This window comes from Molossus molossus, unplaced genomic scaffold (genome assembly GCF_014108415.1).
Source record: "Molossus molossus isolate mMolMol1 unplaced genomic scaffold, mMolMol1.p scaffold_m16_p_17, whole genome shotgun sequence".
Lineage (NCBI taxonomy): Eukaryota > Metazoa > Chordata > Mammalia > Chiroptera > Molossidae > Molossus > Molossus molossus.
In genome coordinates, this window is record NW_023425352.1 from 3,826,272 (window position 1) to 3,851,765 (window position 25,494).

Consider the following 25,494-nt stretch of genomic DNA (forward strand, 5'->3'; position numbering starts at 1 on the left):
TGGGACCCCTCCCTGGACACATGTGGCAGGGCGTTCGCTAGGGCCAGGTTGGGGAGTCAGTCAGTGGTGAGGGTGCCCTCCTCCTGGGCCCAACGAACCCGGGGCTGGTCCCTGGAGCCAGAAACACTCACAAAGGCACAGGTCTTCCTCCGTGGAGACGGCACCTGCCGATGAGAGCGACCTGCTCACTGCCACGGGGCTGTTCCACACACCCAGGGACCCTCAGGGGGATTTTGAAACACTTGAGTTGAATTTCTCACAGTACTTATCCCACTCAAATTACATTTCCTCAGCAGTCGGCACTCAGTTGAAAGGATGCAACAGTATAACCACCACTGAACATCTCTCTGTAAAGACAGGACGCTCCCGTGGAAGCCAGAAAACCACAGCTGCAGGAAAACACGCTGAAACCGCGGGGCCAGGAGGGAACCACGGAGCAGGGACAGACGTGAAAGTGGCGTTTCTACATCAGTTCTCATGAAAGGAAACATGAACAGGCTGTGGAATATAAAAGAACACTGCCCGGCCGGTGTGGCTCAGGGTTGAGCGTCAACCCAGGCACCAAGAGGTTGTTGGTTCGATTTCTGGTCAGGGCACGTGCCCAGGTTGTGGACCCGATCCCCAGGGAGAGGCATGCAGGAGGCGGCCAATTGAAGTTCTTTCTCATCAATGTTTCTCTCTCTCTCAAATCAATAAAGAAAAAAATATTTTAAAAAAAGAACACATTCCTTAGCCAGGAACAGAGACCATGTAACGTCTAACAGCACGAGCACCAGGGTCAGGCTGTTTGCCCACCCGCTGGGCTCTGCACTCAGCTGGGTGAGCTCTTGTAAATTATTAAACTTGAAGTTTGAGAGTGGGGATGATACCAGTTCTTGGTGAGAACTTCAACAGAGAGATAGGAAACATAACAATGAAGAAAGAAAATGTAAAAAAGAACTAGTCACAGGTGAAGAATGCACTGGCTGAAGGGAAGACTACATTTCAGGGAATCAACAATGGAGTAGAAGAAACAGAGGATTAAATCAACTATTTGGAAGGTAAGGAAACAGAAAACGCCCAATCAGAAGAGCAACATGGAAAGAGACTTAAAAATGAGGATACTTTCAGAGGCCTGTGGAACAATATCAAGCGTAACAACATTTGTATCATAGGCGTATCAGAAGGAGAAGAGAACAGGGAAGGAATTGAAAACCGATGTAAAAAAAATAATGAGGGAAAACTTCCCTAACGTGGTGAAGGACATAGCACATATGTCCAGGAAGTGCACAGAGTCCCAAGCGAGATGAACCCAAAGAGGCCCACATCAAGACATTAAAATGCCACAGGTTAAAGACAAAGAGAGACTCTTAAAAGCAACAAGAGACAGGCAGTTAGTTACCTACAAGGGAGCTCCCATAGGACTGTCAGCTGATTTCTCAACAGGAACTTTCTAGGCCAGGAGGCAGTGGCAAGAAATATTCAAAGTGATGAAAAGCAAGATGACTCAGATGCAGAACAGATGAAGAGCTTCCCAGACAACACAAAGTAATACTTCCACGGTCTAATGGTAGGGAAAAGGGGTGGGGCGGGGTGGGTTTGAGAACAGCCAGATAAATCTAGTGCAGAGACGCACGGGAACAACAGGTTGGCAGATACAGCAGGTGATGCTGAGGATGAGTTAATGGTCATGGAGAAAAACAAAGTTGGATTCCTAGTCCATTGTATCCACTAAAATAAATAGCAGAGGGACCGAGTAAGTAAGTGTGACAAAATCATGAACCGTATACGAAACGGCAACATGTTTGCCACTTTGGGTGGGCAGGCCTTTCCAAACATGGGAACAAACCACCGCCGAGGAGATGGAAAAGGAAAGACGCAACTGATCTTAAACCCGTGAAAAGATGCCCCTCCTCATGCACAGGAAGAAAAAGGCAGATACCATTTTGTGTTTGAATGATCACACTGGCAAGGAGAAGAACATCTCTGAACACAGAGACGTGGGGATGCTGAAGGGGGGGCGTCAGAAATGGGGACGACTCCTTTGAGGCAGTTGGGTCAAACCGCTACCTGCACCTGACAGAGTGCCCCCAGGAAGTGGCCACACAGTCCGAGCGCGTGCCCAGGGTGCTCGGGCAAGGCTGCGCCCGTCGGAAGTTGCACGTATTGGGAACGAACCCCTGTGGCCGTCAGGAAGGGGCAGGTCAGCTCATTCCTGGGATGGCTCCACACTGAAACACCACCTGCCGGGTAGGCGGGGGGGGGGGGTGTAATCTCCATGCAACTGCCACGAAACAGCCAAACCAAGAAGATGCGTCGTCACTGCCGTTTAAATATAAAGGACCCAAGAGAAACCAGAACCACAGCTGGCGGATGACTGCTGACCCAGGTGATACGCGGACAAGGTTTTAGTGCCCTTCTGGCCCTCACTGGGAACGTGTGAACATTTCCACATCTCCCATAATCTCTCGCTCTGCAGGGAGAAGCAGGCGGGGTTGGAACATTCTGCGGTGTTCCAAGGGGCCTCTTACAAAAGCCTCCTCACAGCGATCACTCCTGGGGAGGGAGCCCGGCGACAGGTGGGAGGGGACTGTTTTCTGCAGAGACTGTTGGACTTGCAATTAGCGGCATGTGTCGCCTGTGACACAGCGTAAAGGTGAAAACACCAGGCGTCGGCTTCGTCCTGTGACCTGCGTGTGGACAGCCGTGGAGAGGAGCGGGAAGCGCACACTCCTCGGAATACGGTCATCGCGTGCGTGACTCCCCCTGAGGTTATTTTTCTCCAGGTTTGTCATGGGAATCATTTGTGGATGATACGAAAGCAAAGAACGTCGAGTCCACGTTTCTGGAAGTCTGGGCAGGCGGAGGTTGGCGGGAGATCACGCTCACGACAGCAACGTCTGCTTTACAGGAGGGAGGGACTTTGGCCTCTAGAACCCGGGACTCATCCCATGGGGCGCCCCACGGGGAATAACGGGGACTGGGACAAGGCCTACCTCGTCATATTTAAAATTCGCATGGATGCCGTGTGTTTCCTACAAGTCCACTCTAGGGACTGGACTTAAGTGTGCCCGGCGACGAAACACAGCCTGAGCCTTCTGCAGCGGGCAGAACCTCCCTCCAGGCCAGGCAGCAGGTGCCCGGTGCCAGGAGCCCTGTGGGCCCGGGGGTCTGGGAGGCCGGCGGAGAGAGGGGGGAACCCGGAGCAGAGAACAGGCACCGGGGGACGCCATCCAGCCCGTCTTCGTTGGTAGCTCTGGTTTGCCCGTTGCAACGCAGGCTTTTAAAGATCAGTCTTCTCCTATTTCATCTCGCTTCCGTGGGAGACCATCTTGAGGAATGGGTTTCCTTTGCTCGTCACACACTGGCATGGCTGATGAGCAAGGACCTACGTCATCCGGTTACCAGACTGTGTGGGTACTGGTCTGAATAGCAGACGCCCACAGAGGTCAGGAGGGTACAGGTCCTCATTCATTCAAACACTGGACCCTTCCGCTGGAGACTGAAACTCCGGGCTGGGCCTCGGCAGACCAGCCGCCGCCAGACTGTTCCAAAATCACGGTCTAAACGCGTTTGTTTTGCTCACGTGTATATCCTGATGGAGCACTCGCGAACGAGCTGCTGCTGCTTCCCGACAGCAGCCCGTGTCAGTCTCTCATCGCTCTCTTCGTGTGGGTCCTGGGAGGGAGCGGAGTAGACGCCCCGCCCTGTGGCTACTGAGGCCAAGTTTGATTGTCCTACAGCCTTTAGTCAGAAGAGACACCTGATTGGCCTGTCTTGCTCCACAAACCATGGAGCGTTGCATTCTACGGTCGTTGGGTAGGAGCAGTGTGGTGTGTGTCAGAAATGTGGCGTGGAAAACCCCCACTCGCACGGAAAACGCAGGGCCTTCTTCCTGTAAGATGCTACGGCTGTTCCAAGTGTGACTCCAGGGCTTCCGAACAGGAGCTGGTCCCAAGAAAGACCCATGTGGACAAGGGAGCCCGGAGCACGGCTGTGTTAGCAGCAGACAAGAGGAGAGATGCGAGATTCTTGTTCCAGCCCACGCCCCCTCCCCGGACCCTTCTCCTGGCCCCTCTGTGCAGGGGGAGTGAGGGAGGACCGCGAGGCCGGCGGTCTCAAGTGTGCTGACCCGACTGTCCTCTCCGCCTGTCCTCCCTTCCTCCCTCCTGTCCAGCTGGCCACACGCGCGTCCAGTTGAAGACCCGAGGAAGAGGAGTCGGTGTGAGCCCTGGCCCTCCAGCTCCGGGGCCACCCTCGCTGGCCGGCCTCACCGGCCACGCTCCCTCCGCCGCAGATGGCAGCGTTCGCCCGCCAGGCTCCTGGAGACGGTCAGACGCCCGCAGAGGACACAGCAGCGCCAGCCACGGGACTCCAGGAATGCTGGCTATTTTATTACAATTCAAAACACAAGTAGAAGCTCCTTGTCCCGAAGAATAAAGCCTGTGACACACACACACACACACACACGCACACACACATGCACTCTGACACACCGTTTGGTCATGAGAATTAAAAGAGCAGCGAACCTGCTTTGCTGACTCCTGACCTTTCTGCTGGGCCAGCTGGGCCAGCAAGAGGCCTGGGACCTTCTCACGGTCTCTCGGCCCTTCCGGGAGAGGCTTCCGATTCAGCGAAAATCGACCTCGGAGACGCGGGCACGCAGGGTTTTTTCCTGCTTCCTATTGTTCTGCGAAGGAGGCTCATCTGACTGGGAAAACAAACTCCCTCCGTCCGTCCAGTGTTCTGTTCGCTGATAAGACCAAAGGGAGGAAAAGCCACGTTCCCCAGGGACCGAGGGGGTGGCGACAACCGAGTCCACCCCCGTGGAGTCAGCTCACAGCGCACGTCCAGTCCCAGGGCCACTGTGGGGCTGGCCTGAGGGACAATACAGGTAAGTGCCGAGCCCGTGACACATCGTGCGGGTTTGCTCTGGAGAAGAAGCCCCCCCCTGAACTGAGGGTGCCACTTACACTCCTTCTAGAACGTGGCACCCGCCAGTTGGACGGCAGAAAATTGCATTTCGATCGGCGACGTGGCACAGCCTCTCAAGACATAATTTTCTGTGAGCAGAGAAATCTCAGATGTGACACGGAACACGTTTTCATTTAAACTTTAAATGAATGAAGGCAATTTCTCAGAATACATTGCACAGAGGGCTTCAGTTGAATACGTTCTAGAAGCCTAACGAAAACCTCCAAAGTGTCTGTCTCTGTCCCTTCCCTTTTTTCCTTCAGGAGTAAAGTTCTCCACGCTGGTGCATAGCAGGGCACATCACCTGGGTGTCCTCATTAGTCCTAGTCTTTTGAGCGTGGCACTTACTTTTAAGTTCAAATTTGGCAACTTGAGAGCCTGTCTCGTGACCGTAGGGACACCTTGACTGTGCCCGGACCTTTGTTTCCGGGGTGTCTGTGTGTCTAGGCTGCTGCCCCAGCCTCCCCCCTTGGCCTCCTCCGCCTGGGTCCTCTCTCAGCAACGCAGACCTGACTCTACGGGCCCTGTCTTCTCTCTGGACATTTGTCCTTCTGCAGCGATGCTTCACCTTCACTGTCCAGCCCCCGCCGGCCCGCCGCCAGGCCGTGGCGGTCCGTCTACTTCACGGGAGGGTCCAGGATGTCTTAAAGGCACCGACATGCAGAACAGAGAAAAGTGCCCCTCTGTGTCGGACATGACTCCCCTCGCGTCCCTGGCTGCCAGTGTCTCTGGGCGCTTCCCTCCTGGGAATCCGGTCAGCGGACTTCACCAGTGATGTCTGAAGTCGAGGAAATGATCCCTTCCCTCTACTGAGATGGTCTCGGGCATTTCGCTCCCTCTGCCTCCTCCCCAGGCCTTGGGGAGCCTGAAGTTGCTTCTCCCACGAAGGCCCTTTCAGAATCCTGTTCAAGAAGCATGCTCGGTGTACACCTCTGTTTCTCCCATTAATATATATATATATTATTATTTTTACCATCATCATATAGTAAAAAAAATTTTTCTTGGGTGTTTGCAATCAGAGAAAAACAACATGAAGAACCTGAAGATGCACCATCAGCAGAGCCTCGCAAAGCCCCCTGGGATCTGCCTGCAGCCACCCCTGGAAGGCCCCGGCTTTCCCTTCCACGTCTTCTTTGTGCCGGGTCCGCGGGCCTCCTTGTAGCAGCAGCAGGTGCAGAAACCCCCGGCACTTCCGAAGGGGCGTATAACACGCACACGTATGCTGACTTGTGCCTGCCTGTCTCGGTGTGGGCTCCGGGCACAGCAGGCCTCACGCCGGCTGGGGCGGGCAGACGTCCTGCCCAGTGCGGGGAGGTACCAGAGCAGGGCTGCATCTGGTCATCGAGGACACAAAGGTCACGGCTCCGGATGAAACACACAGCTTTGATGGAGACAGTGCAGACCCTGACGCCGTTCGCGATCCTGCTGACCGCGGCCGTCCGTTCGGACGGAGCCAGCAAGCCGGGAGGAGGCCAGGATCGGAAGGGCCGCAGCAGAGGCAGAGTTAGGAGGAGCCCCCGGCGCAGAGAGGTGTGCGTGGTAAGAGCCCCCGGCCGAGACCGTCCATACCCTCCTGCTCCCCGTCCCCGCGCACGGAGGCGAAAGTCGGACCGTGGGGAAGGCGGAGAGCGGACAAAGCAATTCGCTTGGAGTGTGGAGTTGGAGGGAGGCTCGGACAGAGAGGAACACGTGGGTCCATGAGCAGGTGAAGCCAGGAACACCGCCGGAGGCAGAAATGACACTCCGGACATCGTCCGCGTCGGGCACAGGGCGAGAAGGCAGGTTTTTGGAAAAGACGTGAATATGGAGGGACTCCATAAAAGAGCCACGGGCAGGAGTGGACCAGCGCTGGGCGCGGCGCGTGGCCGTCACTCAGTCCCAGGGCGCCGGGGGCTGGGGCTGACGCAGCAGCGGGGACCACAGGGAAGACACCCTGGACGCTCCCTGCCTCTGCTCACAGCTGCAGGCGAGCAGCGCCCCGTCCCGGGACCGCTCTTTGTGTATTTGTTACTGTTATTTTTAGAATTTTATTTTATTTTACTTTTTGTTTTAATCCACACCCAAGGATATTTTTCCATTGATTTTTTTTTTTTTTTTGATAGAGTGGGAGGGAGGGAGGGAAAGAGAGAGAGAACATTGATGTGAGAAAGACACATTGACTGGTTGCCTCCCACATGACCCCGGGCCGGGGATTGAACCCGAAACCCAGGTACGTGCCCTTGACTGGGACTCGAACCTGCGACCCTTTGCTCCACAGGCCGACGCTCTAACTGCTGAGCCAAACCCGCCAGAGGTGACCTCTTTTTATTTATTTTTTCATCTTTTCCTTCCCTTTTCTCAAGCCCACACTTCGCGGTCCCTGCGCAGGCTGTGGTTCGGGGGAACGTGGCAGCCATCGGCGCCCAGCTCCGTGAACACACCGGCTCGTCGCCCTACGACAGCTGGGGCGCAAAGCACAGCCGGCTTGTTTCCCTGATCTTGCCGCGGAGCAGGCCGAGAAGGCCGAACGCAAGGTCGTTTCACGAGAGGGAAGCGGCACACGGGACGGGACATCTGTGCACAGCGGGGAGAGCCTTCAACCACCCTTGATTCACAGAAACCAAACCGCACAGTTGATGGAAAGAGAAACGTTTGCTAGAACAAACGAGCCTGCCTCTCGGAGGTGAGCTTGACCGAGATCGCTTAGGACAGCGCCTTCCTTCTGCAAAGTTTGGAGGTGGGTCAGTGTGTCGGTGGTGCTGTGCGGGGCAGGGCTCAGGGGCTCTCGACGACAAAATGTCAGCGCCACCAAACAAGAGCACCCCCAAGCACCCGCCACACCTGCACGGAACTGACCCCAGGTCCCCAGGTGCAGTGGGGGGAGCGGGAGCTTCATCTGCATCAGGAGTCTTGGAAAAGCCCCAGACAGAAACGGGCCTGGAGTGAGGGATGTGGATTTGTTGTTGTTAATCCTCACTCAAGGATATTTTCCACTGATTTTCTAGACAGAGTGCAAGGAAGGGAGGTAGAGAGAGAGAGAGAGAGCTCGAGATCGACATGAGAGAGACACATCGACTGGCTGCCTCCTGCATGACCCTGACTGGGACCAGGGATTAAACTTGCAACTGAAGTACATGCCCTTGACCGGGAATCGAACCCATGAGCTTTTGGTTTTCGGGCCGATGCTCCAACTACTGAGCGGAACCAGCCAGGGCAGAAATGTAGATTTTTCAGCTACTAATGTTGAAAGGGTACTTCTTCCTCAGTGTCATGACAGAATGAGGGAGTCCCTTCTGTAGGCACCAACCTCTGTGGATAAGAAGACACCAGCAGGTCGGAATAGCTTCCCTCGGGCCACGTGGTCTGTCAGGGACAGTCCCCATTCAACATGGTGCACATGGCTTAAAGGGAGACATAAAAACCCTCGGGACGGGGAAGGGGCCTACGGCTCTAAGGATATCAGAAACTTGCATGCAAAACATTGACTATTGGTGCACATTCTAAGCGTTCATAACTTGCATCAGATTCTCAAATAAATCCCACCCTAGAAAAGGCTGACGTACCCACCCCCTTCCACCAATGTAAATCCAAGACGGGTTAGAAAAACGAATGTAAAAGAGAACTGTCTCCCTGGCCGGAGAGGCTCAGTTGGTTGAGCGTCATCCCATGCACCAAAAGGTTGTGGGTTCGATTCCCAGTAGGGGCACATGACCAGGTTGTAGGCTCGATTCTCAGTGGGGGTGTGTGTAGGAGGCAGCTGACCAATGTTCCTTTCTCACATCATTTCTCTCTCTCTCTCCCCCTCCCCCTTCCTCTCTCTCTAAAAATCAATGAAAACATTAAAGAAAAAAAAGAATTGTCACCCTGGCCGGTTTGGCTCGGCGGTTGGAGCGTCGGCCTGCGGACCAGAGAGTCCTGGGTTCGGTTCCCGCGAGGGGCACGTACCAAAAAAAAAAAAAAAAAGAAAAGATTTGTCAACAGCCAACAAAAGAAACAGAAGGAATTACAAGTGGGTTCTAACTGACACTATGGGAGGGGACTTTGCAAGCACAAAAGGGATGACAAATAGATATACTATTCAAAACTGGAATTCTTCTTATACCAAAATAAAAAAAAAATCATGATGAAAATTAAAAGACAGACAAATTAGGGAACATGTTTATAATAAGTTACTGGGAAAGGGTAAATATTCTTAATCTCTTAAGAAAATAAACCCTTACAAACCAGGAAGAAAACCGCACCTCTCAAACAGAAAACACACTGGCCAAGGGGAGGCACAGTCAGTCACTGAGCGAACAGAGGGACCCCGCTGTGTGCCGGGGTGGGCTGCGCCAGCCCTCACCAGCCCATCCTCGGCTCCTCGTCCAGTGACATCACGTTAATAGCTTGAAATTGGCTACGGTGGGAGTTTTTACAGCTGAGAAATCACCTATAAATCAGGGCGCTCTTTTTTTGACAGCCAATTTACCAGCAAATCATTGGCAATAGATATATAAAAAGCAGTTCAAGGGTACCAGTAATCAGAGAAATACAAAAAGAAATGAGGTCTGGGCAACGTGGAAGTCCATTTCACCCTATCGCTTCTGCTAATTACAACAAGAGAGCCTGGGAAAATCCATAGAGCAACTGACAGGGCCTTTGAAAGTCTATGGAAAGTCAGTGGACCTCAAAATTAAAGGGACTGCCCAGTCGTGAGTTCTTCTTGTTCATTTTTGCCTTTCGTTTTTGCCTTTTCTATTATCTTGACCTGGGCTCTGGAGAGGCCCCAGTCTGGAATTCTAATGGCACCAGACGGACAAATGGCCCAAGGAACACCCGATCTCTCCAGCCAAAAGACCTGGAAAAAACTGACCCAAGATGAGAAACATCTCGACTAGACCTGACCTTACCCCACCTGCAGGTGAATGCCAGAGAAAAGCCACGCCCCTGCTCCTCCTCACACACCACAGCCTGGAGATGCTAGAGCCCGAGCTCCATCCCTTCCCCTTGCGAGGGAAGACCACGCCTCTTCCCGGGAACAGAGACTGTGGGCGGTCCTTTCCGTAGATTTCTCAGTGGGACATTTTCAAATGTTGACAGAAGAAAACAGTCAACTGGGAATTCTGTATCCAGTGAAAAGATTCTTCAGAAATAAAGGTGAGCCCTCGCTGGTTTGGTTCAGCGATTAGAGTGTTGGCCCTCAGACTGAAGAGTCTTGGGTTTGATTCCCGGTCAAGGGGTCAAGGGCATGTACCTCAGTTGCAGGTTCAATCCTAGACCCGGCTGGGGTTGTGCGGGAGGCAACCAATTGATGTGTCTCTCTCACATCAATGTCCCTCCCTCCCTCCCTCCCTCCCTCCCTCCCTCCCTCCCTCCCTCTCTCCCTCCTCCCTCCCTCCCTCCTCCCTCCCTCCCTCCCTCCCTCCCTCCTTCCTTCCCTCCCTCCCTCACTCTCTCTCTCTCTCTCCCTCCCTATCTAAAAATCAATGGAAAAATATCCTTGGGTGAGGATTAAAAAAAGAAGAAGAAAGAAAGGTGAAACAAAGACATTTTCAGATGAAGGAAAACGAAGTGAATTTGTCACCAGCAGAACTGCTTTCCCAGAATTGCTTTAATTTTTTTTTTTTTTGTATTATTATTATTATTTTTATCCTCACCCGAGGACATTTTTTTTTTTTTTATATTTTGTTCAGATAGAGTGGGAGGGAGAGAGAGAGAGAAACATCGATGTGAAAGGGACACATCGAGTGGTTGCCACCCACACAACCCAACCAGGGCCGGGGACAAACTGCAACCGAGGTACATGCCCTTAGCGGGAACCGAACCCTGGTCTCTCGGGACCGCAGACCGATGCTCTAACCGCTGAGCCAAACTGGCCAGGGCCCAGAATTGCTAAAGGAAGCTTTTCCGACAAAAAGGAGAGATAACAGGCAAACAAAGAAATCTGGGCCATCGGGAGTAAAGAAGGAGTAGAAAGGGTGATTACGTGGGCAGATGTAGGAGAGCAAAAACAGCAACATCTGAAGTGGTTCTCAGTGTGTGAAACTATGTCCCAAAGACAACACCTAAAAGGGGGTGACGTTTTTACATTTCACTTGAAGTGATAAAATATTGGTACTAGTAGACTATGATAAATTGTGCACATCTATTGTAATCATTAGAGAAGCACTTTTCAATCAGGGATGAGTTTGTCTCCCAGAAGACATCTGGCAATGTTGGAAGACATGATTACACGTTCTACTCCACTGAGTTGGTAGAAACCAAGACGCTGCTGAACATTCTCTGATACAACAGGACAGTCCCGTCTGCCAAAAATTTATCCAGTCCAAAATGGCAATAATGCCTAAGGTTGAGAAACCCTGCCCTACAACAACCATACAAAAAGCTATGTAGAGACCTACACTGAAAAACCCATAGATACATCAACATGGAATACTAAAAAATGTCCTAACTCACGAGAATTCAGGAAAGAGGAGCACAATAAAACAAAAATCAGAGAGAACAAACAATATTAAAATGGTAGATATAAATTCTAACATATCAATGATTACCTTAAACGTAAACAGTCTTAAACACACTGATTGAAAGACAGTGACGGACAGAATGATGAAAAAATATACACCCCAACCATATGGTATCTCTGAGGAACTCATTTCAAATAAGTTGGCATAGGTTAAAAGTAAAAAGGTGAAAAAGCCATACCTTTAAAACACTAATTAAAATAAAACTAACGTAGATATATTAATGTGAAATAAAGCAAATTTTTAGAACAAAATATAGTACCAGAGTTAAAGAGGGACATTACATAATGATAAAATGGTCAGTTCACCAAGAAGACACAATACCTAATTGTGTGTATCACAAAAAACAGAGCTTCAAAATACATGAAGAAAAACACGTGGACTAAAAGGGCAACATTTATAGTTCAAAACTCAACATCCCCTTTCAATAACTGATAAAACCACTTGACAGAAAATAAAATGAGATATTCTGTTTTGTGTATAATCATATGGGCAAAGCTTTGAAAGGTTAATAGTACTAGCAAAGTTACGATGAGACACATTGAGACAGATATGCTGCAACAATGGGATATAAATAAATATAACTGTCCTGAAAAAAATACTTAATTTATATATTAAGAGGCTTAAAATGGTTATACCATTTTTCAACCCAATAGTTTCACTTTTAAGACTCTCTCCTAAGGGAATAAGGTGGTTCCAAATTTATCTATCTCGACTGTCACGGCAGAACTATTTATAGTAACAAAAATTAGAGACGTTGGAATGCACCCACTAATTACAATTGTCAAGTAAAGACGTATTTTATATGCACGTATAGTGCTATCGTTAGGATAACATTTTTTAAAAGAATTTTTAATTCTGTGGTAAATGTGAATGATTTTAAGGTAAAGTAGCATATAAGGCCATGTGCACATAAAATAATCTAAATTATGGTAAAAATACACATGTAATTACAGATATATACAAAATTATTAGAAGAAAATATAATAACGGTCGTGAAAAATGACCAGTAATGATCTCTTTGTGCTTTTCATTTGCTCGTTTTTACCCCCCCAACACCAAGTTTCCTGTTGTGAAGTAATGTCATGTTCATGGTCTTAACAAACAGAAACTGTCACCTCCCAGAACAGCACACAAAGGAGTTGACATACACAGTGTCTAATACGGTGCTGTGCCTGGTGTGGGGAAACTCAATAGGGGCAATATTTTTGTAAATCATTTTGAAAATGAAAAATAGCAACAACGTACAACCATTACTGTCCCCAAAGGGACCACCCCTGTTGGATTGTCCAGGCCTAGTTATTAACAGAGACCCTGCGCTTCTCAAGTGTCCTGGTTATGATGATAATTGCACGGGCACCCTGGCTACTCTGACTATAAACATGTTACTAACAGTAACTAGAAAACCCCGCATAGTTACTACCCCCAGCACTGTACTGAAAACCCCGCATCATTACTACCCCCCAGTACTGTACTGAAAACCCCGCATCATCACTACCCCCAGCACTGTGCTGAAAACCCCGCATCGTTACTACCCCCCAGCACTGTACTGAAAACCCGCGTCGTCACCACCCCCAGCACTGTACTGAAAACCCCGCATCGTTACTACCCCCCAGCACTGTACTGAAAACCCCGCATCGTTACTACCCCCCAGCACTGTACTGAAAACCCCGCATCGTCACCACCCCCCAGCACTGTACTGAAAACCCCGCATCGTTACTACCCCCAGCACTGTACTGAAAACCCCGCATTATCACTACCCCCAGCACTGTACTGAAAACCCCGCATCGTTACTACCCCCAGCACTGTACTGAAAACCCCGCATCGTTACTACCCCCCAGCACTGTGCTGAAAACCCCGCATCGTTACTACCCCCAGCACTGTGCTGAAAACCCCGCATCGTTACTACCCCCAGCACTGTGCTGGAAAACCCCGCATCATCACTACCCCCCAGCACTGTACTGAAACCCCGCATCGTTACTACCCCCCAGCACTGTACTGAAAACCCCGCATCGTTACTACCCCCAGCACTGTACTGAAAACCCCGCATCATCACTACCCCCAGCACTGTACTGAAAACCCCGCATCATCACTACCCCCCAGCACTGTACTGAAAACCCCGCATCATCACTACCCCCAGCACTGTGCTGAAAACCCCGCATCATCACTACCCCCAGCACTGTACTGAAAACCCCGCGTCGTCACTACACCCCAGCACTGTACTGAAAACCCCGCATCGTTACTACCCCCCAGCACTGTACTGAAAACCCCGCATCGTTACTACCCCCAGCACTGTGCTGAAAACCCCGCATCGTTACTACCCCCAGCACTGTACTGAAAACCCCGCATCATCACTACCCCCCCAGCACTGTACTGAAAACCCCGCATCGTTACTACCCCCCAGCACTGTACTGAAAACCCCGCATCGTCACTACCCCCAGCACTGTACTGAAAACCCCGCATCATCACTACCCCCCAGCACTGTACTGAAAACCCCGCATCGTTACTACCCCCCAGCACTGTACTGAAAACCCCGCATCATCACTACCCCCCAGCACTGTACTGAAAACCCCGCATCGTTACTACCCCCCAGCACTGTGCTGAAAACCCCGCATCATCACTACCCCCAGCACTGTACTGAAAACCCCGCATCGTTACTACCCCCCAGCACTGTACTGAAAACCCCGCATCGTTACTACCCCCAGCACTGTACTGAAAACCCCGCATCATCACTACCCCCAGCACTGTACTGAAAACCCCGCATCGTTACTACCCCCAGCACTGTGCTGAAAACCCCGCATCGTTACTACCCCCCAGCACTGTACTGAAAACCCCGCATCGTTACTACCCCCAGCACTGTGCTGAAAACCCCGCATCATTACTACCCCCCAGCACTGTGCTGAAAACCCCGCATCATCACTACCCCCCAGCACTGTACTGAAAACCCCGCGTCGTCACTACACCCCAGCACTGTACTGAAAACCCCGCATCGTTACTACCCCCCAGCACTGTACTGAAAACCCCGCGTCGTCACTACACCCCAGCACTGTACTGAAAACCCCGCATCGTTACTACCCCCAGCACTGTACTGAAAACCCCGCGTCGTCACTACACCCCAGCACTGTACTGAAAACCCCGCATCATCACTACCCCCCAGCACTGTACTGAAAACCCCGCGTCGTCACTACACCCCAGCACTGTACTGAAAACCCCGCATCGTTACTACCCCCCAGCACTGTACTGAAAACCCCGCATCGTCACTACCCCCAGCACTGTACTGAAAACCCCGCATCGTTACTACCCCCAGCACTGTGCTGAAAACCCCGCATCGTCACTACCCCCAGCACTGTACTGAAAACCCCGCATCATCACTACCCCCAGCACTGTACTGAAAACCCCGCGTCGTCACTACACCCCGCACTGTACTGAAAACCCCGCATCGTTACTACCCCCCAGCACTGTGCTGAAAACCCCGCATCGTTACTACCCCCCAGCACTGTACTGAAAACCCCGCATCGTTACTACCCCCAGCACTGTACTGAAAACCCCGCATCGTTACTACCCCCCAGCACTGTACTGAAAACCCCGCATCATCACTACCCCCCAGCACTGTACTGAAAACCCCGCGTCGTCACTACACCCCAGCACTGTACTGAAAACCCCGCATCGTTACTACCCCCAGCACTGTGCTGAAAACCCCGCATCGTTACTACCCCCCAGCACTGTACTGAAAACCCCGCATCGTTACTACCCCCAGCACTGTACTGAAAACCCCGCATCGTTACTACCCCCCAGCACTGTGCTGAAAACCCCGCATCGTTACTACCTCCAGCACTGTACTGAAAACCCCGCATCGTTACTACCCCCCAGCACTGTGCTGAAAACCCCGCATCGTTACTACCCCCAGCACTGTACTGAAAACCCCGCATCGTTACTACACCCCAGCACTGTACTGAAAACCCCGCGTCGTCACTACACCCCAGCACTGTACTGAAAACCCCGCATCGTTACTACCCCCAGCACTGTGCTGAAAACCCCGCATCGTTACTACCCCCCAGCACTGTACTGAAAACCCCGCGTCGTCACTACCCCCCAGCACTGTACTGAAAACCCCGCATCGTTACTACCCCCAGCACTGTGCTGAAAACCCCGCATCGTCACTACCCCCAGCACTGTGCTGAAAACCCCGCATCGTTACTACCCCCCAGCACTGTGCTGAAAACCCCGCATCATCACTACCCCCCAGCACTGTACTGAAAACCCCGCATCATCACTACCCCCCAGCACTGTGCTGAAAACCCCGCATCGTTACTACCCCCCAGCACTGTGCTGAAAACCCCGCATCATCACTACCCCCCAGCACTGTGCTGAAAACCCCGCATCGTTACTACCCCCAGCACTGTACTGAAAACCCCGCATCGTTACTACCCCCAGCACTGTACTGAAAACCCCGCATCGTTACTACCCCCAGCACTGTGCTGAAAACCCCGCATCGTCACTACCCCCAGCACTGTGCTGAAAACCCCGCATCATCACTACCCCCCAGCACTGTACTGAAAACCCCGCATCATCACTACCCCCCAGCACTGTACTGAAAACCCCGCATCGTTACTACCCCCAGCACTGTGCTGAAAACCCCGCATCGTCACTACCCCCAGCACTGTACTGAAAACCCCGCATCATCACTACCCCCCAGCACTGTACTGAAAACCCCGCATCGTTACTACACCCCAGCACTGTGCTGAAAACCCCGCATCGTCACCACCCCCAGCACTGTGCTGAAAACCCCGCATCATTACCACCCCCAGCACTGTACTGAAAACCCCGCGTTGTTACTACCCCCCAGCACTGTGCTGAAAACCCCGCGTTGTCACTACCCCCCAGCACTGTACTGAAAACCCCGCGTTGTTACTACCCCCCAGCACTGTACTGAAAACCCCGCGTTGTTACTACCCCCCAGCACTGTACTGAAAACCCCGCGTTGTCACTACCCCCCAGCACTGTACTGAAAACCCCGCGTCGTCACCACCCCCCAGCACTGTACTGAAAACCCCGCGTTGTTACTACCCCCCAGCACTGTGCTGAAAACCCCGCGTCGTCACCACCCCCAGCACTACTGTGAAGTAATGTCATGTTCACGGTCTGTGTGCGATCATCGCAGTTAACCACTGAGGAGTAGAGACTGAAAACTAAAGCACCTGTCCAAGCGCAGACATGACCAGGAATCAGAGTCTGGACTGAAGGGCACCCGTCCAGTCGGCAGCGGAGGGCGTACCTGGGCCTGCCTCAGCGCAGGGTTGGCCGGCAGGGGTCTGGCGGGGACGCTGGGCGCACGGGGGGCCGGGTGCAGGGTGGGGCGCACTCGCTGAGGTGAGCAGGGCCGAGGGAGGTCGGGGGCTTCGAGGGGCCGGCTGATGTCAACGTTCTGACACTGCGGCGGCCTCTTGGGATTGTCCTGCAGGGTCAAAGCGAAAAGCCATGACACACGGGCCTTAGACGGCTGTGTGATTCCTCAAGGCAAGAGCCACGCTGACGAGTCGGCCACAGCGGAAGGGGCGGCGGCGGAGCAAGGGATGGAAACCAAGGAGGTGTGCGGGGGGGACTCTGTGATTATTTATTTGAACTTCAGAATGCTAACGGAAGCACCCCTCCCCCAAGCTGGAAGAAGAGGATCTGTTTCTATTCGGAAGTTAAAAAGCTGGTTTAATTAATTAACAGATAGATTCAAGACGCCCGAGGAAGTGCCGAGCATGAAGACACAGACCCCATCTGGAGGGAGCGGAAATGGGTGTGAAATGAGACACTGCTCACGCACAGGCTCAGGGAACCCAGGGCTCGACCCGGGAAGAGACTTCCGGAAGCCAGGGCTGAGTGAGGGGCCCACAGCGGAGGGGTCTGTGCGTGGTGTCCTGGTCTTAGCGACAGACGAGGACAGAAGCAGTGTGAGTCTGCGCCTCATGCCTCCCCTCCTTCCCCCCCTCTTTCCTCTGAAACCCAGCCTCACTGAGCTACCCTGGGCACGTGATGAAGTGCGTATATTTAAAATGTGCAATCTGGTAAATTTGACATATGTCCACACCCACGAAACCATCCCAGGCAGCAAGATATCACCCCGAAGAGACTCCCTGTCACCCCTCCTCCCACCCTGCCCGTCTCCCTCCCTGCAACTGCGAGCCTGCTTTCTGTCACTTAATTCGTTTTGCGTTCCCCAGAATTCCACAGGCGCGGCCTCGCGGAGGACATACTCCTTCTCGTCTGGCTTTTCTCACCCGGTGTCATCATTTCGAGGGCCATCCTGTTACTGTCGGTATCAGCGGTTCACTCCTGCTAACTGCTGAGCATCAGTCCCTCATGTAAACACACTGAAGCTTGTTTACCCTTCTACCTACAGGCGGGTATCTGGGTCACGTCCGTTTCGGGCTCTCAGAAATCAAGTACATTTGGGGTGAACGGTGGTGAAATGTATCAGGAATGGCAGCCTCCTCTCCGGGACCCAACCCGCTGCACTTTTTAGATCAACAGAGATAAATACGTGATTGCGGTTTTCTTGACACCGACACCGTGCACTGCCGCAATGTGCTCTGGTCGAATGAGTCGGACATTCAAGAATCCTCACGGCTCTGTCAGAAGTCTTGGTGGAGAAACTGTCTATCAGAGGGAACTCGGGTCGTAATTCACCAGGGTGGCGGGAAGGTTACAGACCGGAGGGAGCCAGGGGGTGCTTAGGGTTGAGGATCCAGCTCCCGGGAACCGCAGAGGGGACAGAGTTTCCATAGGGCTGTGTCACTCTCAGAAATACAGAGGGAGGAACAGTGGGCCAGAGAGGCTCACCCCAACTCAGTGCCTGGCATCGGAGACCACAGGAGGGGCCAGCGTCTGCTCGGGTGGCAAACTCGGGGGCCTCCTGGGAGTCTGGGTGGCTGTGTGAGTGACTGGAGGGATCACGGCTCACCACGACCTCACTCCGTGTCACCCAGGGGACGCTGCCTGCCCTACAGGACCTTGCAGAGCTCCCTCCGGGCACTGAGAGCCTCCTCCCAGCCCCTGGCCTCCACCTCCGTGAGCCTTTCTTGAACCGAGTGTGCTGGCCCAGCATTTCACGGGGGCTCCGGGTCTCCTTCTGCTGAAGCCAAGCGGTGTCCCCATGGGCAAACCAGCTTACCTCAGGCGTGCTGGGGTGTGCCGGCGTCCTCATCCGACCTTTGCCGAGGGGGGCGAGGTGAGCCTGACCGTGCTGGGAGCCGCGGGGGGGCCGGGCCGGGCGCACGCACCTGCAACAGCCGCACACCTGCTCGCCAAGGTGTTCTCCGCTCGACTCACCTTTCCCCATGTGGTTGACAACCACACTCAAAAAAACAATTCACTGATTTTTTTTTTTTAAACTCTGTGTGGGGTAAACACACAAGGTTAAAGTTATCTAACGCCCCTACAAGATTAAAAAATACTGATTTTTTTTCCTCCCCAAAGCCACTATTCTGTGAAATTAGTTTTGTGATCCATAGAATCGCCCCTTTGGGACACCTGGGACAAGTTTTGGATCAAGCTGGTATTTCAGCAACTGTCTATGTTTGAATCAAAGAGCTGATGAAGATATGTTAACATCTTATAAAAATGACTAACGGCAGGGTGGCGGAAGTCCACCAGCGAGACTCATCGCCACGCTGCCTATTTGTGTGACATCAGTGTAGTAAGTGGCCAACAGTGTGAAGGGCTAGGGGAGGATGTGAGAAAACCCCCAAACCAGTCTGACCACCCGGAAAGCCTGGCCTCCTCTTCCCTAAAGGAACCCGGGAGCGCAGTGCTTGGACATCCTTTCCACCGCCCGGTCTTGGGAAGATGACCCAAACCCGGGCACCTTAGCTTCTCGATGGTGGTTTTCTTGTCTGTAAACAGGAGGCGGATCAGCACCTTCCTCTTGAGATACACCGCAGATCCAGCCGTGAGAACACACAGGACGGTCACCAGAATTCCTATGGTTAACCCTTGGTTGTCTGAAACAAAACGCATTGAACTCAGGGAGCGAGGCGGTGACGGCGAAATTAGGGGTGCGTCACACTGGGGCGCTTACGCCAGTGGACCCGGAAGGAAGGGGCGGGAAGGGAGAAAGGGGAGCCCCGAGTCACTGGTGCTCGGAGGTGGTGGGCGAGGTTCAGGCTGCGTTGCTGTCATTCACTTCCGACCTCTCTGGAACTTGCCAACGGGAACACCGTCCGGGAGGTGGGACCACAGCCCTGGCCACACAGGCCCCCAAGCAGGACGACGGCAGGGCAGCCACCGTCCGAGTCCTCTTGGGGTGACCGTGGTCCTGAACAAACACCTTCCCGGCTTCATCACACACGCGCTCCCCCGCCCCCCCACCCCTCATTCCTTGGCGCTGGAGTCTGGGTTAGTTTCTATTATTGTATTTCTCTAGACCAAGACTCCTTATTTCTGGACATTGTCAAATGAGAAGACGATAAGGAAGAAAGAAACAGAGAACTCACAGCTTAATGAAATGCCCACGGGTGTGTTTCAGGTCAGGGACGTGGAGGCCAGCTTTGGGGGGCATCCCCTTTCCCTGGGCGGATGCGGTTTGCTTTCTAATAGAAACGTCCCCTTTCCTGACCCGTTTTGTTTAGTACAAGGACACCAAGACCCCTAAAGCCCCTGCAGGCGTGGGAGGAAGGGCAGGAGCCACCACCGCTGCGGTGAAGGGCCGTCCGGGTGGACTTTCAGTGCCGGGGGTGAGGGCTCTGCTGCGTTTCAACCAGACCCAACTCCCTGCGAGCACGGAGCTCAGTCACTGGGGCTCTCCCCCCGACAGTCAGGGTGGGCTTCACGCAGTGGGCACATGGCTGTCCCTTCCCGCTGCTGCTGCTGGAGGTGACTCCGTCACCCAGGCCTCCCGCCCCGCCTCTGACGAGGGTGTGGAGAGCCCTCGGCTCCCACCCAGCACCTGGACTTCATCTCCGACGGACACGTCCGATCGGGGGTGTCTCAGCCTGAGTGGGATGATCACACCTGACATCCTGACTCCTGTGTTACTGGGAAAACATCGCTTCTGTTTCCCGGGCAGATCGTCCTGCTTTGCAGATGCTGAGCCGCCAACACGGGGCTCGGCCCAAGTTCTGCTGTCTCTTAACAAAGCTACGTACAAAGGGAGCAGCGAGCCCCAGACGGTGTGGCTCAGAGGTTCGAGTGTTGGCCCGAGGACCAAAGAGCCGCAGGTTCGATTGTGGTCAAGGGCATGTACCCCAGTTGTGGTTCAGTCCCCAGCCCTGATCGGGGTCATTCGGGAAGCAACCCATCAATATGTCTCTCTCACATCGATGTTCCTCCGCCCCCCACCCCCACCTGAAAATAAATGGAAAAATATCCTAGGCTGAGGATTAACAAAAAAAGGGAGCAGCAAAAGTCCTGAGTCATCATTTCCAGTTCCTTGAAATCCACCCCTAAGCCTTAAACTGGTCCATTTACGCAGTCGAACACTTACTGGGCCCCCAAACTGTACTTGGTGCACCCCAGGCCCTCAGCACAGCGACTGCACCCCTGGTCCCTCGCCCAGCACAGCCCCGTGCCCAGCGGCCTCTGCCCTGGCCATTCTGCCCCCTGGCCCGCCTCTCTGAGTGCCACCGTCGCCGTCCCTCACAGTGCCACCGTCGCCGTCCCTCACAGTGCCACCGTCGCCGTCCCTCACAGTGCCACCGTGCCGCCCTGCGTTTGCTAGTGTCACTCCAGGCCCCCAGGGAGCGGCTGGCAGGAGGCAGGTGCTTGAGATACTTGCTTCGTGAATGACGGGGTGATGATGGCGGGGAGAGGTGAGCCCGGGGGGCAGCGAGACGCAGGGAAGGCTGTGCCTGGCACAGCTGCTGGCTGGCTTCTCATGAGAAGCCCCTTTCACGTGTGTGTCTGGGGGAGTCGTTCACACACTCTGCCTTCTATGAGATGGTGGCCTCGGGGTGTGGGGTCAGGCTCGCGGTGTTTGTGTTTTAAGTCTTCTTATCAGAGCATTGAAATGGTGGCTGGGGAACCCCCCGATGCTGAGCAGCACGCCCGCACCCAAGAGCGCCCCAGAGCGCGCTGCCCTTCGGCCAAGGTCGCCAACTCCTCCGAGTGCCACGGGCTGGCTGCAGTGTGGACGGAGGGGGCGGCGGGGTCCCAGTGCGCTGAAAACCCAGCTACACTGGTGCAACACACGCTCCGAGTCACATCCGAGACGCAGGGGCAGCAGGACACCAGGCACCACGGCGGGGCGTCGGTGAGGGGCAGGGACAGGGACGCCGGGCCAGGCCTTGTTGCACCCCCGGAGTGGATGCTCTCGAGAGGCTGAGTCCGGCCCTTTCTCCGCTGCGGGGGCCTGGAGCTCCCTCTGCAGCACTGCGGAGCCGTGTCCACGGGGAAGCAGGGTGACTAGAACTCACTGTCCTTCCGCGGGCACCATTCCCACCGATGTGCGTGCTCGGGGGTCCTGCCCGGCTGCGCTTACCGCCTGGCCCGCAGAGCGGTGTGGTGCCTGTTGTCATGGAAACGGTGGCAGAGCCATAGATTTGCCCTGGCCAGTAGGAGGGCTGGGGGGTAGCGACGTCCTCTGCAGCGGTGCTGGCCACAGTGCGACTATCATGGGCTCAGCTGAGCACCCCGGTGGCCGCACAAGGGGGCTGGGTAAATGCCCACCGGTCCCCGGTCTCCAGCCGTGCTCAGCGTGGGCTCTTCGCACCTTTTTGTCGCACTTATTTCACATTAAATGGAACCTCATTCAGCCCGGCTGGTGTGGCTCAGGGGCCGAGCATCAACCCTGCACCAAGAGGCCACCAGTTCAATTCCCGGTCAGGGCACAGGCCCAGGTCCCCAGTGAGGGGCGTGCAGGAGGGGGCCAGTCAATGTTCTCTCATTGATATTTCTATTTCTCTCTCCCTCTCCCTTCCTCTCTCTATAAAAATCAATAAAGGAAAAAAAATTTAAAAAATAAAAATAAAAAAAATAGAAGGGACCTCATTCAGACCTGCCCCTCAACTGCCTGCCAGGAGCTCAAAGGACAGAGCACACCTGCACCCGGGTCCTGCTCAGTGTCCCGAGGAGGACAGGACAGAGGGTTCAAGCACAGCCACCGGTGGGAGCTTCTTGGGGGTAGACAGACTAGTGTCTCCCTCTCGGCTGCGTGACTCTGGGCAGGTTGCTTAGCTTCCCTGAGCCTCTGGTCCTTCCTACGTAGAGAGAACACTGCAGACTTAACGGCGTGTAAGGTTGCACGAGATCACACACACGGTCCGAGGGAGGTGCCCGCACACAGCGGCTGCTCGGGGCCGGTGGCTGTGCCGCGCGGGCACCTCCTTCCTGAAGAGGAGGTGCCTCTCTAGTAAGAAAGCAAAAGGCGGTCAACGTCACACCTTCCGGCCCCGATGCACCGAGGCTGGCTTTACGAAGTCCGTCCACCAGACGACAAAGTCCTGCCCCTTGGGCAGTCTGTTCTGGAAGTGACCTCAGCTAGGGAAAGTGTTACAGGCTACAAACCGCACACTCAGCCCCCAGCTAGGGCAGAGGAGGGGGCTCTGAAAAGGCCAGGTGAGGACAGGGGAGAATTTGAGAAGAGAGAAAGGCCTCAGGCTCTATCAGCCCAGGTGGGGTCCCCACTGGGTTTCCTGCTCCCGGGGTTCAATACCTGCACCCATACTGATGGCTAGTGAGCCCATCTTCCTTGGAAAGACCCCCCTGGCTTCCCACTGCCCCCCAGCATCCCAGCACCCTCTCCCCCACTATCCCCACCAACCTGCTTGCCGGATGGGGCCGCTGTCTGTGCTTCCCCCGAAGCCAAACTTGTCACAGAAGGGGGGCGCCCAGTGGGCCTCACAGTGGCAGTTCTTCCTGTTGTTACACACCTTTCAGGGCACCGGGGAGAGGGGCAGAGAGAGGGGAGCAGCGTTAGGGGACACCATCCGCCAGGGGCAGACGGTAGTCTCTGAGCCCTCACTGGGTGCCATGGCGATGCCAAGGCCCTGTGGTCAGAGCCCCGTCAGCTCCCATGGAGCCAGACTCAGTAAATGTCTGGTGAGAACAAGCGCCACACACAGCGCCAGCAGGAGACCAGAGCCCGCGTCTGCACGTGGCACGTCCCTGCCCGTTAGCAGCCGCAGTCAGGGCTCGTCCACGGCCTTCCTCGGCTTCTCCGTCTCCGGGGCCCTCTGTTCAAACCCAGGAGCCCTCCCCGTCTGGCCACGACGAAAGGCCTCAGCGGTGAAGAGGGACCTGCTTCGGGACGTGGAATCCGAGCCCTCGGGTAGCGCAGGCCTGACCTCTAGGCACCTTCCAACAGAAGGAGGCTGGGTGACCCGGGCCCAGAGCAGGCCCACAGCCAGGCGCCCGTGTCTCGAGCCTGGACGCCCACCTCCCTCCTGCAGAGCCTTCTGGTGGCCTTTTCCTGGCTCCCAGTCCCGCTCTGTGGGCAAAGCCGGCAGAGAACAGCCGTCCTCATGAAACAAGAGGACCCCTCTGCGAGGACAGCACAGGGTCCCCGGGAAAGCAGCAGGAGACCCTGAGCAAGGAACCTAACTCGGAGGTCAGAGCTCTCTCTGGAGGGGCCAGCGCCAGCTCACCTGGTTACCATGGTGAGCTCACCTGGTTACCACGGTGACGAGGGTGGCTCCTCCCCAGCCAGGCTCACTGTCCTACACGGTGTTGCGACACGTAATTACTGAAGGACACCGTGAACCAATGAACACGAGGCGGCACCACGTGTATGAAAACAAGGCTGTGTGCTTCGGGGATGCCGGCCGAAGGCCAGTCACTGACAAGAACCTGTGACAAACTTGGGGTGTGCGGGACAACCGCAAGGTGCGTGGGGAAGCCGCAGGGGACGAGGCCCCTGGACTCAGGCTGCTCCGGGTGGAAGTTCCCTCCTCCCTCCACGTGAAGGGGCAGACCCGGAGCGCAGCGCTGCCCGGGCATCCCCGTGGGCAGTCCGCGCAGAGCCCCGGGCACGGCACCCGCCCGGAGGCCTCAGCCCACGTCACATATTGCTGGGTGGGGCCAAATCACACTCTCCAACTGGCTGGAGTGTATGTCTCACGGGTGACATTACCATGTTTTCACTGACTTATTTTTAAAGTCAACCAGCCACCTGCTAGGACAGCCTGTGACCCGTGGACATTCCTATGAAGCCTGAACAAAGCAGAGCTGATCACCGGGTGGCACTGCCGAATCGGGGTGTCCCGCCTGTGTCCTCAACGATGCTGCCGCCGTCCCATCCCCAGGCCCAGGCCCTGCGCTGCCCACACCGCGGAGCGCGGCCTGCAGTCAGGTACCCTGTGCGGCTGGCGGCAGGGAGACCGTGGCCCTGACACCCCACCGGGGGCGCTGGCGGGGGCGCGTCGGCTCGCTCGGGAAGGACTGCGGTCAGGTTACTTGCTGCTAAGTCCTGGCTGCTCCATCTGCCCGGAGAACGTGGGCCTTCCCTCTCCAATGTGTGGAGGGGGCCCCGGGGGTGCTGGGAAGTGAGAAGTCGGGGTCCCTGACCCAGCATTGCTGTTAATTGGTCAAATAACCTCGGACAGGTCGCTGACCCCACTTATCCTGGGCCGCTTCAGCAGTACAGACAGTACCGCCGCGCCAGGTCATCTTCCCAGCGACAGACAAAGATCCCACTTCCTGTTGACAGCTGTGCCCCGCGGAGGTGGCTGTCAGCCTCTATGGGGACAGTGCGACAGTAGTCTCGTGAAGCCCCGAAACTGTGTGTGAGAATCACTGGCAAGTGCCTGCAAGTTTCAAAACCAGAAGTGGGAGCGTGATTTCTGCAGAAAGGGTTTCAGGCAAACCCCTGAACCGCTAGCCCAGCAAATCGACATTAATAAGGTTCCACTGGACATAACTAAGCCCATCAGGTAAAAAAGCAATTCCATTGTAAACACTCAGAGTCCCCTTCTCCCCTAGAGGTTCTCAGAACTAAAACACCAGCCTTGTTTGGTGGAGACCCACTGTAATGGGATTTAAGCACATGTGGGCGGTGTTCTGTCTTCTTTGTCTTAATCCCTTTTCGAGGTTTTTCAGTTCGGACCCACATTCCCAATCTTGGTGGGCAAAGGAACGGCTG

At 54.5% G+C, this 25,494-nt stretch overlaps 1 protein-coding gene across 1 annotated transcript in view; it reads right to left on the reverse strand.

Moving 5' to 3' along the window:
- ADAM12 (ADAM metallopeptidase domain 12) overlaps nt 1–25,494 on the reverse strand; it is a 257,254-nt gene that overhangs the window by 3,019 nt on the left and 228,741 nt on the right. Inside the window, exons 18-21 of the mRNA XM_036265907.1 lie at nt 23,179–23,287; nt 19,288–19,423; nt 18,595–18,703; nt 16,708–16,887 (exon numbers count right to left, since the gene is read on the reverse strand). Coding sequence (XP_036121800.1) covers nt 16,708–16,887; nt 18,595–18,703; nt 19,288–19,423; nt 23,179–23,287 — 534 coding nt within the window. The remainder of the gene's footprint in view (nt 1–16,707; nt 16,888–18,594; nt 18,704–19,287; nt 19,424–23,178; nt 23,288–25,494) is intronic.